Raw genomic sequence first — 21640 nt, 5'->3', positions numbered from 1 at the left:
GTCATTTTGGAGCAGTGGCGTAGCCAGAAACAAGGCTCTGGGTGTGCCATGGGAAAACAGGGTGCGCAAGAAATTGATGCACAGTAAAGTGACATGTACCATTTGCATTAATGTCTTTTTTTAGCTCTAAATTATTTAAATGACATAATGTAGGCCTATTTTAAAATTTGTAAAAATGAATACTACTTTTGTCAATGAGGAAGGCAGGCATTTTAATGTATCCAAATTAGATTATTTTGAAATGATTCATAATTATTTTCTAAAATATGCCGAAGAGACAAAATGTACTTGCCTGTGCATCTAATGAGAATGTTTAGCCTACTGAGCCAATAACTGAACTATATCCTTGTGCGACCCCGTGTACACATGTGTGGACGTTGCATTTTGACTTCGCTTTGCCACACATAATATAAATTAATTAAAACTGAATGATCTCAGTTCAGAAGACTCTGGTCTGTCAGTCGACAAACAGAGTCATGTGACAATACAACATGGCGCAGATCACATCGAAGTTTGTCTTTGGAAGAAATGGCAAATCTACATCTGGTAAGAAAACTAATTTTGTTTTTTACATTGAAACCTGTTTGAGTCTCTAGTTTCATCCGATATGCCATTTAAAAGATTTGAGCGATTTATACCGAATCTCGAAACCCAAATCTCCACTCTGCTAAACACAATGTACACTAATGTAAACATTGATGCATTTTTCCCTTTGAAATCCTATATTTACTGTTTTATTATCACATCCATCCAAAAAGTTCATCCAAAAGCTAAAAATGTTTGCTTTCATAGGCTTTATATGGAGTTAGGATGAAAATCAGGTGCATTTTGAACTGTTCTGAGACCAGTGCAGACAGACAGCACACTGGAGGTTAAGTTATTCACTAAATAGAGAGCAATGGAGCATCAGCTAAGTGCATTCAATCCTAAAATCCGAGAAAAAGTTCAGTTTCAGGCTGCAGATGATGTCTGAACCACTCAACATGTTAGGCAGACATGGGACAATGTTAATAATTACATAGATTCAGAATTTATTTTAGCATGTTTGGCAGTGATTGGATGATGCTGACCATTACTTTGAATCAGAATTAATTATGCTAATTTAATGTCTGTAATGTCTAAAAAAACATGAACAACCAACACTCCTGGAAACATAATAAACAATTTGATTAAATCTGAGCTATAGCTTGGCATTATTTAGATTTTTTTTTTTTTTGCATGTTTATTAGGTGCTTCTAGTAACAAATTAAAAAGGTAAATGGAAAGTGCAAACAGCAGTCACGCTCGGGTCTCAGGAGGATATATGAAATCCGTCACCTAAATAGGCAGATAGTGGCTCACAAATTAAATCAAGCATGGTCACAGAGTTAACAACCTAATGGCGTATGAACAAATGTTATGAACATATATTTCATAATATGCATATTGTAATCAAGGAACAAAAGATCAACATCTAACTCATTTTGCTAGTGTTGATGCAAAGTCTAATACAACAGGTCGACTCAGTATTTTCTTTTTAAAAATTGTTTGTGTTGCACTGACACATACAATAGAGGCGAAGATGCAGCATCACGCAAGACCAAAATTTACCAATGCCATTGTAGAAATGCGCTATTTGGAGAATGATGATGAAAAAAGTCATGATCTCAGTATAGCATAAACAAATGTGCTTGCTTTCTCATTCATGCATTTTGCGTTTGTTACCAAAGCATGCATGTATTCTGAGATGGCCCCTTTAAAACAAGTATTATTATAGTCACTATAATCGATTATTACATTTCATAATAAACGTGTAGAATGTTCATCATTGCATGGATGGATTTTTACATCCCTACTATGGTTAAGCATAAAAGAACGTATTTCATTTGGGTGTGCAAGTTGACGTTTTGGGTGGCATTTGCAAACCCTGGCACACCTGTGGCTATGCCACTGTTTTGGAGCTTGAAAGACCCAGTCCACATTCACTTTGATTATAAAGAGCATTCTGGGTGTTTTTCAAAAAGATGTATGTTCTTTACAAAGTGAGACATATGGGTTTAGAAAACATGAGGGTAAGTAAATATTTGGTGCGAGTGTGAGACAGAATCTTTTTGGCTTACAGCTTTAGCTTTAGTTTTATATGCTCCTGCCCATTATATCCTAAATACACCCTCATATCCTGGTAACAAGGAGATCGATGTGGTTTCAAAAGACTCTCTGTGCTGGACAGTCTATTGCAAAGACGGTGGGTTTATAGCCGAACTGCCGACCTCATTACACCAGAGTAGTCCATCTTAGTCCAGGAACATTTCTTGTATGAGACACCTTTTTCTGCTGGGTCACATTGACTCCTGCTGCTCTATCATTTCAGAATGAGTTCTCTTTAACTTCTCTCCAACAATTTATAATGGATATCAGCTGCAAGATTTAGGTCTCATATGAAGACAAAAAAATCCAATGATTTGTTGTAATATCCATTATTCCGGCCCTTTATTCTGAAGAGCGATCACATTATCTATCTATGTCATCCAGGGAATTAACTCACAATTTGTCATCAGCCCAGACACCCGAATAAGCATGAAATAGTTTCAGCTGATCAATTTTAAAAAGCATTAACAAGACCTCTGTTCACAGACTTAGAAAATGGAATTGGGATTTTGGTTAAACATTAAATGAAAATATCAGAAAAAGGTGAATTAAATAATTTCTAACCAATTTTAGCAGAGGCCTTTCCTTATAATTTGTTTTCTGCTTTAATTCAAGTCCTTCGGACTATAATTATAGGACTATAATTCTTAAGTTAATTGCTCATATGTGGGGAGAAAAGGAGGAATTCATTGTGACAGACAGAAATATAATCCATAGTCCACTGTAATAGCCTGTAGATGCTTTTGACTGTTACTGCTAGTCCTATTTGCTGCCTCTGATGTGTAAATGATGATTTAGAAAGTGTTTTCTTCTCCCTTTGAAATGCCTCATTAACATGAAGCTTTTATCATTCATTCTTTTTTTGGGTAGAGGGTTGGCTTTCTCGTCTGTGGCTATTATTGCTTGTTTACTGGTTTATGGTTTATGGCAGCATTTAATAAAATGATGGTACAGGACTGGGTAGCTAACCTGGGTGAGTAAAAACGCTGACTACCACCCCTGGAGCTCACAAGTTCGAATCCCAGGGTGTGTTGAGTGACTCCTGCCAGGTCTCCTAAGCAACCAAATTGGTCCAGTTGCTAGGGTGTGTAGAGTCACATGGGGTAACCTCTTTGTGGTCGCTATAATGTGGTTCGCTCTCGTGGGGCGTGTGGTGCATTGTGTGTGGATGCCGGTGTCTCTGCGGTAACGTGTTCAACAAGCCATGTGATAAGATGCACAGGTTGACGGTCTCAGATGCGGAGGCAACTGAGATTCATCCTCCACCACCCGGATTGAGACGTGTCACTATGCCACCACGAGGACTTGGAGTGCATTGGCAATTGGGCATTCCAAATTGGGGAGAAAAAATTAAATTAAAATAAAACGAGGTACAATAGCTCCAATTCTGCAAATACAACTCTTCCCAAAGCAAGGAAGTCATTCAGCTGCTTCATCAAGATAATGTGCATGATCTGTATTTTCTTTAGTCGAATCCTCTTAAAAATGCGAAACATTGCAATGGTAACCCAGCTATTGTCAAGCACGATTTGGAGTTTGCAGTTTTTCCCACTAAAATAAAATATTTACTCCACTAAAGTCTACAGCCGGCACTCTTAGAAGAAAAGGTTCCATATAAAGGGTTCTATCGCTCGCTTCATATTTGGAACCCTTTTTAAGAGTTCTTTGAGCCAGGTGAAAAGGTTCTATATTCCATCACTTCCTCTATTTGACTTTTGACATTTGACATATTCATATGAATAGTGCTTGATTCATCTCTTTATATCAGAGCAGTTGTCTTAATTCAATGCTGAAAATGTGCTCCTGGAAACTTGTGCCTGGGCCCACCCAAATTAGACCCAGGCCCACCCAGAATATGAGAGCTTATTCTCTGACTTCAAATATATATTTCTAAAGTAGTTTAAAATGCATAAATTCTGATATCTGAGAGTGTGAAAGAACTGTTTGAATATGCTGCTTCTCTGTTGTTAAAGATAAAAAAAATAAAAAATATTGGTGCAAAAACTGGGGCCCATCCATTTTTAGTGAGGCCCACCCAAAAGTAATTATCTGGCTATGCCCCTTGTTTCTAGATGCAAATAAAATAAAATGATAACATAACCTGGTATCAGGATTACTAGTCAATCCACAACAGATATTTTAGTGATTCAATTGTGAAATTACTAACCTCCTGGCAGAGAATATCGCAGGCATGGACGAAACAGTTTTGTTATGAAACATTTATTGTTTATGCTTGCTGAAATAAACGTGTAAGTCATAAATAACAAGGAGTTAGGTCAAAATAAATAAATATTGCATACAATTAACACATTTATTTATTTCTCTTATTTGCCTGGGTAATGTCGCCCTCAAGCTTTCAGCTCAACCAATTTTCGGTGACCATTAAAATCTGAAATAAGACTCTTGCCAGTTTTGATCACTAGCGAGTTGCGCGTCTGCGAGTGCACGGCTTAAATGCGCCTTTGCACTGTGTAGACAAGAGGGGAAACAACAATGCTACACACTCAAGTTTTTTACTGTTCATGATAAACAACATTTTTTAGAATTAAGATAAACCTGTCTTATAAAAAAGAAAGGACATTTGATTTGATCATCGGTTTGTGCAATATTTGTGTAATTTTTCTGTAAATCTTTGTAAATAGCTCCAAATTTATGCCAAAAAAAGGTTCTGAGTAAAGAACACTACAGTTCTATATAGAACCCAAAAGATATTTTTTTTCTAAGAGTGACAGGTGAAAACTCATTTTACAACTCACATTTGACGCCCCTCTGTGGACATTTTACCCAAAAGAATTTAGCTCACACGTACCCAGAAGCCAGACAAAACTGTTTATGTTGCCAGGATTCCTAGCATTGTAGATGCATAATTATGTGAATCGTTTTCAGGGGCCTTTTTGTAATCAAGATATCAAAAGAAACGTGTGTTCTGAACCAGAATGTTGCTGAAGTCAACTGATTTTAGCAATATACATTAGAGATCGACCGATAGTGGATTTTCCCCGTACTGATTGTTAAGATGGGGGATGAGGCGGATAATGATTAATTGACCGATTGATTTTAAAGTCGATTCATAGAATGTTACAACATTATCTTAGTTAGCACAGACAAAGAGGCCAGTGTACAAAATGAATTCGATCCCAGATTTAGTTTATTTTCAACCAAAATCCCAATTAAAAGATTGGGTGCACAACCTAGGACTTTTAACACTAAACAAGTCTCAAACTCAAGACTCTTATTTTGAAATGAAGGAGACTTGGCTCCATTATAATACTTTATTTTTTAATATTTACCAAATTAAGCTTTATATAGCTTTATATATATTTTATATATATTTTTATCATTCACAATACATCACAAGCAGGTGTTTGGCTTTATTTTGAAGTCACATTACTGCATGTGCTGCCTTTGTCCGATGCCCTATAAGAACCATCCACACGCAGCCCTGCACAAACCGTGATTACTGTGATGACTGGATGCCACCATGGATTATTGAAGCATCCCATTATGTTTAACAGCTTCAAATGATGTTTTATCACCACGAAAATGATATTTACCAGAGAGAGTGCCAGGGAGAGCTTGTCTCCTCTGATTACTGCCCAAAGCTTTTCCTCTGCTACTTTACTGCCTGCTCAGAATCAAATTACACCACCTCTTTCAAAACAATTAGTTTGCAATATTAAATATATCTTTAATTTTCTTAAGCAATGGCTTGTGACATTTTACAGAGCTTGTAAATACACATACACACTCACATGCATACAGTACTCCATGAGCTAATATATATGGAAATATTGTTGATACAGTAAGGGAGATATATTTCTTCACACTTGATATTCAATCTGATTGCCAAATTAATTTAAAGGGAAGGCCTTTGGCAGGGAGGGAGTGATGTGAACGGTTTAGATTAGATTTTTCGACCAAATTCACTTTCCAGTTCTTATTGTAAATGCAATAAAGGCTGCACATAAGGAACTTGCAGAATTCAGTGGACTGAGGCATTTATTCCATATCTATAGTCGCAAGTAAACACCAACACATTGCAACTGTTATGTTGTTACTGGTACAGTAACATGTTTTAGAGTGTAAAATTATGTAAAAATGTAAAACTTCTCTACTAAGAGGTTTTGTAAGATGCAGCCCAAATGATTCATTCTACTTCTTTTGAACATGCACCATGGCAATGCATGAAATGAAATACTTCCTCACTAGCTGCTCACTGCTTACTGCATGTACAGTGTGTACTATTTTCTGTTCTATTAATACTAAAACAGTATGCATAATCCAACAATAAACATTTGAATCGGTTGTATGCCACATTGTTTCACATGACCTCACTACACTGCATGTTTAATTTAGCAAGATGCTTTCAGTTATAAATAATAAGTCAAGAAGATGATTTTAAAAATCTTGGTGTGTAGAACTTGGACACCTGTCAAGAAGGACACATATTATTGTGTTTTATGGAAATTTTAACCTAGTAAGTTAAATATCGTTTTAATCCATTCACTAAAAAATTTAATTTACATCTCCATTGCAAAATGTGCAGCCAAATGAATGTCTTTTATATGCTATGAGTGAGTCAACAATGATTCAACTGATTCGTTAAACACCGAATCGTTCATTACCAAAACAGTTGAAGTTAACTAGAATGATTAGTTTCTTAGAGATAATCATCATATCATTAAAATGCTGATTTGTTCATGAACAAAACACTAGTTTTGTGAAGTGGAGCGTAACAAATTCAACAAAACAATGGAAGTATAACACTCAGAAAAACACGGAATCACGTGCATCATGCTACATATCAAACCACAGCAAACCATTTGTTGTGCTACACCGCTACTTATTTGTAAAAGGGTACGCGCAGATGGCAAAAAACGTTTTTACATAGAAACATAATTGAAAAACAGTGAAAATGGACACAAAAACGCATTCGCCGTGAAAGGTCCCTATCACTGCCCATACATTTCTCTCAATGCCATAATCATACCACTGAACAAAGCGTTATTTTGCACCCCAAACATCAATGTGAACTTTTCTTGAATTAGAGTTTTAGCTACTAGCCACACTTGCTTCTCATTTTGCTCTCTCTTTTGTACTCTCACTGTTCTCTGAACAAATTCAGTCTATCCTCTGACCCTTGTATCTTTTGAGAGGCGTTCATTCCACAGCTGGTCTTACAATATCAGAGCAGTTCCTCTTCATTCCCTGGAGCTTCAGCACACATCAGCTCATTGAACTCTCCATTCACTCCAACTGAATGCAGCTCCGCTCCCGGCAAACACCCTGAGAGTGAAACCTGTATTCTTTCAAGCAAATTGTTTTTGGAATTCTTTATGATGTATTATGCACAATAGATATGTACCGGTAGTTGAGAAGAAATAATGATTTAGAAATTTGTAGTTTCTTTGTACAATTATTGTCATAAACAATTAATGAACAAGGAAGCATAAATGAGTCATTTGCTATCAGGTTTTGCAAGGAAATTGCAGCATGCTTTACAGTTTCATTGAAATAGGATGACTATCAAATAATTTGATTTCTGAATAAAATGTGAGTGGTGCTTGCCTGTGTAAACTCACCACTTTAATGGCAGGTGTTGCTATGTTGTTGCTAAGGTGTTTTTGGTCAGTGATGAAATGGTTATTTTTTCTGTTACATAAGTTATACAAAAATACATAAAAAATGTAAAACTATTTCATGAATACACCTCTACTATGATGGAAATGTTTGCAATTGCTGAGTTCAAGGACTTTTTAAAATATTTTTTATCTGGGGCTTAAAGTGAAACATGTCATGTGTTGTAACCGACCAGAGATGGTAAAAAAAATCTAAATCTAAATGCTGAAATTTTTGAAAAAAAATAAATGTTGGCATTGGCATGAGTAATGCAGAATAATCTTTAATTATTTTTATTAAGCAGTTAGACAGTTTTGTAAAATGTTTGTCTGTTAAATCAATGTCAGTTGGTGTAAACAACATGCAGATTGCAATATTATTCATATTTGAAAAGCTTTTGTCTGTTAAATCAAAGTAATCTGATTATAGCCAACATATAGGTTGCAATTTAGCTGTCAAGTGACAATAAATAAATAAATAAATAAAACAGAGACTTTAGGCCTTCATGACTGTGGGTGAAATGTAAAAAAAATGTATAAGATATTTTGATATATTTAGATATCTGGAAAAACATGTTTGAAAATTAAAGATGAAGTTGTGTGCACTCTCATGTATTCAAGGTGCAAGGACATTTTTTAATAGCTTTTTATTGATGGTTATATCACATTACATTTTTAAAGTCATTAAGTATATACAGTATATATATATATATATATATGACCCAATTACGCTGTATCTGGTTGTTGTGTGGTTGGGTGTTCTAGGTGTTTGCTAGGTAGTTAATTACTGCCAAAAGATCTCACCCCCAAGTTTCTGATCCCTAGGTATGGCTCGGGTCTCACCTTCAAATCTGTGGGATTATTATTATCTTTGCCTGTTTCATCCCTTGACAGGTGAAAATTGTAGGTCTGATCACTTATAAACGTAATAGCCACATGGTCCAAACCACACATGGTGCAGGACCAGTTATGCACCTTAGTTCAACATTTTGTTTTAGGACTTTTGAAAGACTGAATCGTAAATATGACCATTAACAAATCACTAATAACACTAATAATTGCACCCATTTGAGTAGTCACCGCAGTACATTTTCTTTTCTTTTCTTTTTTTTATCTCTTCCAGGTTTCTCAGATAGTGGATGAACACTTGAGTGTTTGTGACGTGGTAATTATGACATCACACCCTCCTCCATTGTCATTGGACCATCAGTTCAGAATGATTTGGACTTTTGGTTGGAGCAGCTGTCACTCAGCCACATGGCCACACATTCTATGGATGCTGTGGGTGTGGCTAAACCCATGTATCTTTGCTCACCAACACTCACACCCACATTCCATCAAAATTTCTGGGGACATCACCTTGGGGGGCCTTTTTCCAGTCCATGCCAGGGGCCCCGCAGGGGTCGCGTGTGGAGAAATAAAAAAGGAGAAAGGAATCCACCGTTTGGAGGCTATGCTGTATGCCCTTGACCAGATTAACAGTGACCCAGAACTGCTACCCAACATCACTCTTGGGGCCCGGATTCTTGACACGTGTTCCAGGGACACTTACGCTCTGGAGCAGTCTCTGACTTTTGTCCAGGCTCTCATTCAGAAAGACACATCCGACATCCGCTGCTCTAATGGGGAACAGCCAATAATACGCAAGCCTGAGCGTGTGGTGGGCGTGATCGGGGCGTCGGGCAGTTCGGTGTCCATCATGGTCGCCAATGTGCTGCGATTGTTTGAGGTAAGAACACATTTTAAATGCATGTTAATGAGTGATTATATATGCAGTATGTAAATACAGCGGCACCAGAAAGTATTTGTCCACTTAAAGAGATGGTTCACCCAAAAAGTTTACTTCTCTCATAATTTACTCACCCTCATGCCATCTAAGATGTGTATGACTTTCTTTCTTGTGTTGAATCCAGCGATCCATTTGTTTTTGGGTAAGAACGGACCAAAATTTAACTTCTTTTTCACTGTACACTTTGCCACTGCAGTCTGTAGGTACGATCATGATTTCAAACTCGATTACACTTCCTAAAGCACCAGGAAGTGTAATCAAGCTTGAAATCATGATCGTGTCTAGAGACTGCAGTGGCAAAGTGTACAGTGAAAAAGAAGTTAAATTTTGGTCCGTTCTTACCCAAAGGAATCAGAAAACTTCAGAAGACATGGATTAAACCACTGGAGTTTTATGGATTACTTTTATGCTTCCTTTATGTGCGTTTTGGAGCTTCAAAGGTCTGATCACCATTCATTTGCCTTTTATGGACCTATAGAGCTGAGATATCCTACTAGAAATCTCGAATTAAGCTACATTTACAAAAGTGTGAATGTCATTGCGTGGATAAAATAACATGTTACACTAGGTGGGATTTATTTTTCAAAGCAATATTTCGAATTGACAGCATTTGTGGCATAATGATGATTGCCTCATAAATTATTTCGACTTGGTCATCCTTTTCTTATAAAAAAAAAAAAAGCCAAAATCTGGATTACATTGAGGCACATAAGTGAATGTGGCCAGTCCGTAAATGTTATAATACTCATTATTTCAAAACTATAGCCACAAGACATAAGCAATATGTGTGTTAACATGATTTTAATGTGATAAAATTGTTTATTAACCTTTTCTATGTACAATTTCATTACCATGACTTAAACCGTAAATCCCACATCCCAAATCTGTATCAAAAACAATGCTTTAAACAACTTTTCATTTCTATTAATACATGAGTTTTATATAATTATAAGCTTCACATTTCTGCCTTTAAACCCTCCAAAAATTGTCCCCATTCACTTCCATTGTAAGTGCCTCACTGCAACTTAAATTGTAACTTTTTTTTAAAGACATTTTTTGTTGTTGTTGTTGTTGTACTCAATATTATGCCACAAATGCTGCTGACTGAGCTAAACTTGCATTGAACTCTGAATATTCCTTTAAGGAAACATAGCACAAACACACTTTTTTTGTTGTTGTTGTTGTTTAAAATGAATAACAGTAGATATACTATTTAATATGAACATGGGATTTGGACACTTTTTGGTTGTCAGTTGTTAATATAACATGTCCGTTGTTCATTTAATGAACTAGACCTGTTACTCTGCTATAACACCTGAGGGAATTTCTGTATGGGGTTCACATTGACCCTACATTTTTTATCCCCTTACTGTGCATCTGCCCCACCATACCAGGCAATCGGTTTCAAAATGAACACTTGACAGCATCTTGATGCTTGCAGGCCAGGGCCCGAAGCTAACTGACAAGGAAGATTTAGAGGGAGCAACTAATCAAGCTATCTGCCATTGACTTTCTGCGATCCTAGGCCTTTGAGCCCTGTTTTGTCTTAAATCCAGCAATGCTTAGGCTTAATTTGATTCCCTACAGCTCTCTGTTTTCCTTCTGTGAAGTACTTTACTAAACAAACGTTCAATCGTTAAATGATAATGCTGTGCTAGTTTTTGAAGATTTGTGCTGCAGTCATTAAATATCAAGGCTAAGTTTGTCTAATGATGGTGTGGAATTTAAATAAGAAGTCTTTGAGAACTTGAAACTGGACTACAGCAGGTGGCACAAAGCGCTACATGTTGTGACAAATGTTTTATCTGCATTTCAAAATGTTAATATCCTTTGATGCGTTCCATAGTGTGGGAAAATCTCATACCATATTCATGGTGATAGCCACGCTGAACAGTGATCAATTTTAGTGATCCTCATTCAAATACCTAGAGCTTGAAACCCCTCAGCTGTTTAAATTTAATTAAAGGGATAGTTCACCCAAAAATGTAAAAAATGTCATTTACAGTAAGGTGTTTACAATGGAATTAAATGGGTCCAGTCCATAAACATAGCCACAAGACAAACATTATACATTTCAACATGATTTAATGTAATAAAATCACATACAGGTTAACAGGCATTTGTCCTCATCGCAACAAAGTTGTAATATTGGATATAACGTTACACTGAAAGGTTACACTAACATCATGTTAACATGTATAATGTGTATGTCTTGCGGGTATTCTTGTCAAACGATGTGTATTTTAGCATTTACAGATTGTTCCCATTCACTTCCATAATAAGTGCTTACCACCATTTTTATTTAATTTTTTAACCCTTTAAGCTCTGAAGGTGTTTTTAAAGATTTCCTGTTTCAGTGGCATGTCTAAAATGAAAGGTTTAAAACGCTCTCTTTTTTTTTTTATGATATTGATTACGAAAAATGATGAGACTCTCAGTCTAAGAAACAACTTGAGCCAAAAATGTACTTTTTACTTATTTTTCTGATCTGACATTAAATATCTCAGGTTGCAAATAAGGTAGCTCTGAAAAAAACAGCTTTTTATGTTTTCATCTATTTCTTTGTTTTGTTCCCTGTCATGCCACCTGTAACTGAGAAAACATTTTGGGTTGACAAAGCCATCAAAATCATAGCATTACAAAAATAACTAGTTTTTAGCCAGATGTGTGCACATAATGCTTATTGTGGATTATCTAATGATCTTTGCCTCTGATTATGTTGTGTGTGGGCTCGTTTTAAAGATAATCACCTCCTCTAAGTAATGCTATGTGCTATTTTAGGTTCTGTTTATTTTTTTGTGAAGTTCAGTATTGGTCATAATGCCTATATGCATTGTAAAATACAGCTTCTAAACTTTAAAACAATACCTATTTTGCATTGGTCACGACTGTAGTTGTTAATATTTTGATAATCATTCCTTTCTCTGCAATCCCGGCTGGCCATTCCGAACTTAAAGGGTTAATTAAACGAAATAATTTTTAGTTCAATACTGTCAATTGAGCTTAGCATGTACTGAACCCAGAACATTCCTTTTAACTCAACATACTTTATCAATATTGCCTCAACTACTTTTTATGTTTACTTGTCAGACACATAATGATCATGAATCATATGAGCTCAGAATGCTTTATTCTAGCATCTCAGTATAATTATACATGCTAAACACTGATTGATCATTTTATGTATGTAAATCTTGCATATGCATGAGTGAACTTGTGACTCAGACTGTCCAATTTGACTGAAACATTGGTGAGAGCTATTGTTGTTGGATCAAACTCAGTTTGGACTAAAATTAGAGAGCAGATTCATGCACTTCAAGTTTTTTGTTTGCTACAACAGAAGCACAGAGCAATCATGGTGAGAACTGAAAAGCTTGGCACAGAATGGGTTCAACTAGGCATTTTTGGCAACCAGAGCCATTTATTTTCTGATGTGTGACCAGAATTTTACCCACAACCCTACCAAATAAGCAGTCCCCATTTTTTTCCTTTTTTAGCAAACAATAGTAGAGTACAGTTTAAAAGAAAGTTCACCAATTCATCCTCATGTTGTTCCAAACTAATGTCTCTTTCTTTTGTGAAACACAAAAGGATTCAAGAGATTCTAAAAGGAAGCAAAGCACCTTAAAATGTGTTTCCTCGCTCAGTGAAGCTTTCAAGCTCCAGTCCCAATTCATTGTTATTGCTTGAAAAAGAGTGGCCTGTACAGTCTTTAAACAGTTCCATGGAAGAAAGAAAGTCATGTAGTTTGGAACAACATGAGGGTTAATAAAGAGTCAACAATTATTCTTTATTCATTCTGAAACAGCTACAAATTTCTCCAGAGTGGCCGTATTTGGTGGCTCTGTCACATAGCGCAGTATTTTTGCTCTTCACCGTGTGAGAAAACATAACATGCTGGCATTGGACGAGGAAAATTGGGAATCTCTGTGGTGAATTATACGATTTGCTCCCCAGTGTAAATGCTTTGAAAGGGCTATCTCATTCCATATGTCCTCTGGTTCCACAAGACTCAAATCCCTTCCTACATGGTACTTATGTTTGGAGCGAAATGAGAAGCAGCCATATTGTTCTGAGTGCATGTATAGGGCTTTCCCCCCCTTTTTTTGTAGAGAAATGGGAAATTAATTTTATGAGAGCTGACCGAGTGGCAGACTAATAAAGCTTTTATTTCATTCTGCCCTAATGGATCAAGACAACAGGGCAGGAGGGGTTTTAGGATCAGTGAAACTCCACGCACATGACTTTACTAGCATTCACTGCCTCACGGAAATGTGAACCTGCCCGGGCTGAGCACATATTAGGTTTGGCACTTTAAAGATTAGTTTACCCAAAAATGAAATTCTCTCATCATTTACTCACCCTCATGCCATCCCAGTTGTGTATGACTTTCTTTATTCTGCAGAACACAATTGAAGATTTTTAGAAAGATATCTCAGCTCTGAAGGTCCATACAGTGCAAATGAATGGTGACCAGAACATTTTAGCTCAAAAAGCAAAAAGTACTTTTTTTACTATCAATCTCCACTTTTAGATTATTCTTCTTTTGTTTTTAGCAATTCACATTCTTCGTGCATTTTGCCCTACTGGTCAGGGAGGAGAATTTATAGAATATAGAGGACTTAAATATTGATCTGTTTCTCACCCACACCTATCATATAACTTATAAAGATATAGATTCAACCACTGGAGTCATATGGATTACTTTTATGCTGCATTTATTTGCTTTTTGGAGCTACACGTTTCTGACCACTGTTCACTTGCATTGAATGGACCTTCAGAGATGAGATATTCATCTAAAAATCTTTATTGGTGTTCAGAAAAATAAAAGAAAGTCATAAATGAAAGTGAGTAAATGATGACAGAATTACAATACTATTCCTTTAACTTTTGGATTTTCTGTTGGTGAAGAATACTGTATTATAGTCAGTGACAGTTTTTTGTTTTGCGCTTTAATGTGAGTGAATTTTTCATTTGAAAATCTATGTATTGTGCTGTTTAGGCTCATAGCTCACTGCACACTTTATTTTCAGCATTCTTGATTTCAGAGTCCCGGCTCCCTATGAATAATCATTCACGAACCCTTGCGGTTATCCTAATATTATCGGTTACCATGCACATCCCTTGTCATGATAGATCTGCTACGATGAAACAAAAATGGTTGAAAGACCATGGCAAAAAACAATCCCAAATGATATCTTCTTAATATCTCAATTGTTTCTTTTAGACATCAGTGAGATTAAACTTCTTAGATTGACTTCTTAGGTTTTTCTGTTGAGAAAAAGACACCAGTGATATTGCATGTGTCTCACATCAACAAAGTGTAAAACTATGCTTTGATTGCCCAGGGTCTGCCATCAAATATCTTAAGATTGTAATATGAAATCAAACATTTCTCATAATTTTTGCAAGTCCAAATGATCTAAGCTATGCTATCCACATTCATTTTAGTGCTCTATAATTGTACTGTATTCCAGCAACTGATGCTTTTATGTTTATTTTTAATATTTCAAAGGAATTTTAAGAGAAACATCAGAGATGACGTTTCTTAAATAAAACTGAGATCTTCAAGTCTCCTTAGCTATAAAATTCTCATTTTTAAGGCCTTCAAATTTATTTGTGATAGATCAAAGAAAGAAAAGAGGAGAAAACATGGCTTTATTGTTCATAAATCCAGCATTTCCGGTTCACAGTTGTCATGGAAATTCTGTAATCTCATTAACAGGGCCATTGCTAAGCCCTTCAGTTGATTTGTACCCATGTCAAATGCATCTTTTTTGTGCTTTACTCCTACTAGGCATGCATAAGTGGCCTGGTATTATGAGAAAATATCAAAGGCATCTTTGTGTATTTTCAAATGTCCCTGTAAGGTGCTTGAAACAAATGAACATGAAAATCAGAAATTCAGATCATACAGTCATACAGATCAAATCAGAAAAATCGCCCTTACAAAAGATACTTGTGTTTTTATTTCATTTAAGCGCACACACACACACACACACACACACACACACACACACACACACACACACACACACACACACACACACACACACACACACACACGTTTGGTTTCCATGTTTTATGGGGACTTTCCATAGACATAATGGTTTTTATACTGTACAAACTTTATATTCTATCCCCTAAACCTAACCCTACCCCTAAACCTAACCCTCACCAGAAAACTTTCTGCATTTTTACATTTTCAAAAAACATAATTTAGAATGATTTATAAGCTGTTTTCCTCATGGGGACCGACAAAATGTCCCCATAAGGTCAAAAATTTCGGGTTTTACTATCCTTATGGGGACATTTGGTCCCCACAAATTGATAAATACACGCTCACACACACACACACACACACACACACACACACACACACACACACAACGTGAAGTGCATTTCAATTTCACAGGAAGTTATCCCATTGTGTTGTTGTAAATGACAGAAAGGTGTTAAACAATAGACATTGAATGTGGGGACAGCTGTCTGTAGCCGACCTCTAATTAAACACATGTAGAATATAGTCTGAATGGACATGGAACAATAGCAAAGGTTCAGTGGATCCAGCACCGTGTATCTTCATGAAATAGACAGATCTGCATTTGTACGATGAAGAGTGCTGAACCACTGAGAGTGATTATTCCACTCTACGGATTGCTCGCTGAAGCATAGACAAAGGTTCGACGGCAACCTCTTTCCAATTGTGTGTTTTTGTTGTTTAAATATGCTTGGGACAGTTTCAAACAGCCTCGAAATATTCATTTAGCCCTTGTTTTGCATATGAAAAGGCTGTTGTTTTGCTGATATTTTTTACGAAGTAGATAATTAAGAGGTGTTCAAACACCTGTCGATGGGTCTTTATGGCTCTTTGTTTATTCAAGTCTTTATTTTAGAAATTATGATTCTGTGGCTGCATCACAACTTGCATATTCTACTAGCACTAAATATATTCACTTCTCTGTTGATGGAGAAGTCAGTGTTGGTGAAGCTACTTTGAAACTGTAACTTTCCAAGCAACAAGCTACTAATAACTAAACATACATTGCATCCGGAAAGTATTCACAGCGCTTCACTTTTTTCCAGATTTTGTTATGTTACAGCCTTATTCCAAAATGGATTAAATTCATTATTTTCTAAATTCTAAATTCTAAAAACAATACCCCATAATGACAACATGAATGAAGTTTGTTTGAAATCTTTGCAAATGTATTACTTTTTGAGTACGATGCTACAAGCTTGGCACACCTATTTTTGGGCAGTTTCTCCCATTCTCCTTTGCAGGACCTCTCAAGCTCCATCAGGTTGGATGGGAAGCGTCGGTGCACAGCCATTTTCAGATCTCTCCAGAGATGTTCAATCGGGTTCAAGTCTGTGCTCTGGCTGGGCCACTCAAGGACATTCACAGAGTTGTCCCGTAGCCACTCCTTTGTTATCTTGGCTGTGTGCTTCGGATCATTGTCCTGTTTGAAGATGAACCTTCACCCCAGTCTGAGGTCCAGAGCGCCCTGCAGCAGGTTTTCATCAAGGATGTCTCTGTACATTGCTGCGTTCATCTTTCCCTCGATCCTGACTAGTCCCCCAATTCCTGCCGCTGAAACACATCCCCACAGCATAATGCTGCCACCACCATGCTTCACTGTAGGGATGGTATTGGCCAGGTGATGAGCGGTGCCTGGTTTCCTCCAGACATGACACTTGACATTCAGGCCAAAGAGTTCAATCTTTGTTTCATCAGACCAGAGAATTTTGTTTCTCATGGTCTGAGAGTCCTTCAGGTGCCTTTTGGCAAACTCCAGGTGGGCTGTCATGTGCCTTTTACTGAGGAGTGGCTTCCGTCTGGCCACTCTACCATACAGGCCTGATTGGTGGACTGCTGCAGAGATGGTTGTTCTTCTGGAAGGTTCTCCTCTCGCCACAGAGAAACGCTGTAGCTCTGTCAGAGTGACCATCGGTTCTTGGTCACCTCCCTGACTAAGGCCCTTCTCCCCCGATCGCACAGTTTGGCCCTGGCCAGCTCTAGGAACAGTCCTGGTGGTTCCAAACATCTTCCATTTACAGATGATGGATGTCTCTGTGCTCATTGGGACCTTCAATGCTGCAGAAATGTTTCTGTACCCTTCCCCAGATCTGTGCCTCGATACAATCCTGTCTCGGAGGTCTACAGACAATTCCGTGGACTTCATGGCTTGGTTTGGTTTGTGCTCTGACATGCACTGTTAACTGTGGGACCTTATATAGACAGGTGTGTGTGCCTTTCCAAATCATGTCCAATCAACTGAATTTACCACAGGTGGACTCCAATCAAGTATTGAAACTATTCCAAAAAGAATGTATGTTTAATTGTTATATTATAAATGTTATATTAATGATATTATTTACTTAAGCAATCAGAAGTTCTGATTGCCCAATTAAAATAATGAGTGTGACAACATTGAATTGAAAATATTAATTAATACCAAATATAAACTAATAAAACTAACTACATTGAAGCTACTTGAAGAAAATATTTTTAACTGATAACAATCAGATGATATTATTTACTTATTAAAGATGTTCTGATTGTAGAATAAAATAATATCACTTTGTAGTTATAAATAAAATTATGGTTACATTTAAATATTGGCTTAACAACAGTTAAACACAAAGAATTCGATTCACTTAAGGCTTAAATGGAAAGTTCATCCAGTCATTGTTTACTCACCCCAGTGTTGTAAGAACCCTATAGGACTTTCTTTCTTTTTCTTAAAGCAAAGGGAGAAATTGTGAACATTTTTTGTGAGGCATTCAATGTCAGTTTATGGTAAGCACCTCTTAAAGCTTCAAAAGAACGCAAAAATTTAATTCAGAAGTCTAATAAATAATTCCATGAGACTCATGATTGTTATGAAAGCATACTATAAGGTTTGGTGAGAAACAAACCAAAATCTAGCGTATTATTCATTGAAAATATTCACTTAATGTTGATCTATGCACGTTCATGATAGGGCACGAGAGCAACAGTTCACGCAGCACCCTTACGACATTGGGGCATTCAAGCGAAAACGTTTTGTTTATCTAAAAACAGGTCTGCCACAGCAATAGTGACAACAGAACACAACACAGCTGCACACAAAACAGAGAACAGAACTTACTAAACATCTCTGAAGAGTTTATAGTTGAAGAATTGATACATTTCTATGCCCAGCCTTAATTTTTTTAACGGAGTACTCGGAAATCAAACACAAACATAGAGGAGGCTACAGGCAGCCACAGTCACACCAGGTCCTGACCTGATGGCAAACTACATGTGATAAAATTTATATTTTCTATGTTAATCAGTGATGCGCGATGGAAAATGCTATCGATTGATTGTTTTCTATTTTCGGAATCACATGGTAACGCTGTCCACTGTGAACTGGCACTGGCCCAAAAACGTAATGTAAAAATGTAATAAGGCTGGGCATATAAATCCATAAATTCTTTGACTTCAAACTCTTCAGGCATGTTTGAATTTTCATTTTTGTGTGAACTAAAGAATGTAACGTTTTCAGTGTTAAAATACTTTCTCCTATCCCAGCTTAGTGTGCAGAGACAAATAAAGTATGAGTAAGCCATGCATAGGTTCATTTTCTTGAAAATTGTAAACACTGTATCTCTGTGGCTCTATGAAAATTCATCTGTTTGTTTTGAGCGATCCACCTATACTGACGCAATAACATTGACTCGACCAATGGCGTGAATTGGGGGTGGGACTATCTGTTTGTTTGATCAGTGGCAGACGGGGACGTATTCAGAAAGCTGCTTTAAAACAATGTTAATTTTGCAATTCCGTTTGGTGGCGCTAGTGCCTCAGAAATTACATCAGTTTAAAATTATTTAGATTTTCGAGCACTAAATTAAAGGTAAGCACATTTTATTACCTCCTCAGCTCTATGGCTGCGTTCACAATTAATTTTGAATGATGTAGTATTTTGTGAAGCTACACCGCTACCCGTTAGAAAATGTCACAAGTTGCTGGAAAAACTATATTGTGAAAATAGCTGAGCTAGTTTTTAGTTTGGACATCCCTGCCTGTACTTATTAGTTGATATTTCCACATTTTGTAATAATAGTCAAGTAATCAAAACAATGAAATAACACAATGAATTATGGGAATTACGAACTGCAGTGACCAAAAAAAAAAAAAAACACAGGCTGCATGAACTGTGGTAAAAATGAGCACTTTAGCAGGTTAGCAGTTGCATAATCTCTGTTGTTGCTCTGGTTGGATGGGATCCGGTAGCAAACAACATGTTTTTTTAATGATATGACTTAGAGCTGAGGTTCATGAAACAGTTGCAGGTGCTTAATTTTTTAACTTCTAGTCTTTATGTGGTATAAAACTTTGTAGATAATCCTATCTGACTCCTAGTTTTATGAGGCATACTGAGATGTTACTGTTTGATTACTGAGATGTTACTCTTTTATTGCCTTTCACCAAAAAGATCAAATGGCATAAAAGAATGATAGAAAAGTTACAGTCACTCTAGCTCATATGTGGAAGAGACATCTTTTTTATAGATAATTTAAAGTCGGTTTCTCTGAATCTCTTGGCTAATGAGCTGAACCAAGCAAGGAAATGTTTTTAAGAGGACCTGCGGTTCAAAATCCGAACATCATTAATATTAAACGTTTATTCCTGGACACCATGGAGAGGCAATTAAAAAACAAATCTGTCTAAAACCCAACACAAACTATTTAAAGTCAGCATTTTTACAAATCTCATTGAAATATAATAAAGAACTTGTGAGTTTGTGGTTTTGCTAAAATTGAAAAGATTTGGGATGTTCTGGCTTAGGCTAGAAACGTACTCTACACATGTACACAAACTCATGCGAATCTTCAATGTCACTATAATGTATTCATGCCTTTTATTTAGAAATTGTCTGGTCATGTGTCTTTGTCATGTGATTTCCTGTTCCCCTAAAGTGATTAGTCGTGTGACCATATTGCTTCATATGTTTTGTTTTTATTGGTTCTTGGTTTGCTAGTCTTATCTTTTCATTGGTTCATGTTTATTAGTCTCATTATCTTGTTATAAATGCAGGCTTGTCATTGGTTGTTTTGTTAGCTTGTAAACCCAAGTCTGTGTATTTAAGCCCTCATGTTTGCCATTGTCCTTGGTTCAGTATTGAATTGGTGTAATATTGATTGTAACAGTCAAGTTAAGTCCTTCGTTTTGAATTCACTTTTAGATACCAGCACTCTAAATAAAACTGCACTTGGGTTCTCGCACATTTTTGTCTCGTCCTGTCTTCAGCCTGTCCTGCCTGCTCTGTAACATTACATTTAGCCAATAAATTCCAATAGTGCAGTCCCATTGTACATACTTAAAACAAACAGACTGATCACACCGTGAATTTGATGACAGTAGTTTGAAGGTTTTATTTGCTTTAATCGATCTGTAGTTACCGAAATGCTGCCCACAGTGGCCAAAACTGTAAGTTTTGTTAAACGTATCAGTCAAGTGTGACCTCCTTGTGAGAAGTCCACAAAGTGGCACCAAAAGTGAGTTGTATTTTTAGTTGTAAATGATGCAGTACAGTCAAAAGGAATGCATCATTTATTAACCCTACACCCTAACCCTAACCCAAACTCCTAAAAACAGTCATAATATAGTATTAAATGACCTTTTCTACACTGTCTCTGTCCCACTGTCTGAAACGCTCAGCTTTCTGTGCTGTTGCCTTTATGGTTTGACTTTCCTTTTTCAGCAGAACCGAAATGAAGATTTTTAAAAGCACGTTTCAACTCTGTATTTCCATACAATGCAAGTGAATGGGTGCCATCAGGCTGCTGTCTGTTTGATGGTCCAAAAGGCATATTTAGGCAGCATATAATTAATCCACAAGAATCCAGTCGATCAATGAATGTCTTCTGAAGCAAATCGATAGGTTTGTGTTAAAAGATAAATAGATAATTAAAACTTTATTAACGTTTAAAAAACGCTTCCTGCTAGCAGTCGCCGCATTACGGAGCTGTCGGGTGATGTAAGCATGATGGCGCGTTCACATGAGAAGTCGGAAGCACATGCTTTGTTTACAACAGAGAAAAGAAAGGTCACGTGAGAGTTAGGTAATTTCAA

At 36.7% G+C, this 21640-nt stretch overlaps 1 protein-coding gene across 1 annotated transcript in view; it reads left to right on the top strand.

Annotated features, from left to right (window-relative positions):
* Positions 1-21640, top strand: part of grm6a (glutamate receptor, metabotropic 6a) — a 67305-nt gene that overhangs the window by 2984 nt on the left and 42681 nt on the right. The window contains exon 2 of the mRNA XM_052094377.1: positions 8869-9474. Coding sequence (XP_051950337.1) covers positions 8917-9474 — 558 coding nt within the window. The 5' untranslated portion in view covers positions 8869-8916. The remainder of the gene's footprint in view (positions 1-8868; positions 9475-21640) is intronic.

The sequence above is a fragment of the Xyrauchen texanus genome, chromosome 27 (genome assembly GCF_025860055.1).
Source record: "Xyrauchen texanus isolate HMW12.3.18 chromosome 27, RBS_HiC_50CHRs, whole genome shotgun sequence".
Taxonomy (NCBI): Eukaryota; Metazoa; Chordata; class Actinopteri; order Cypriniformes; family Catostomidae; genus Xyrauchen; species Xyrauchen texanus.
The sequence above is the reverse complement of the archived record's forward strand: the minus strand, read 5'-3'. Positions and strand labels throughout refer to the sequence as shown.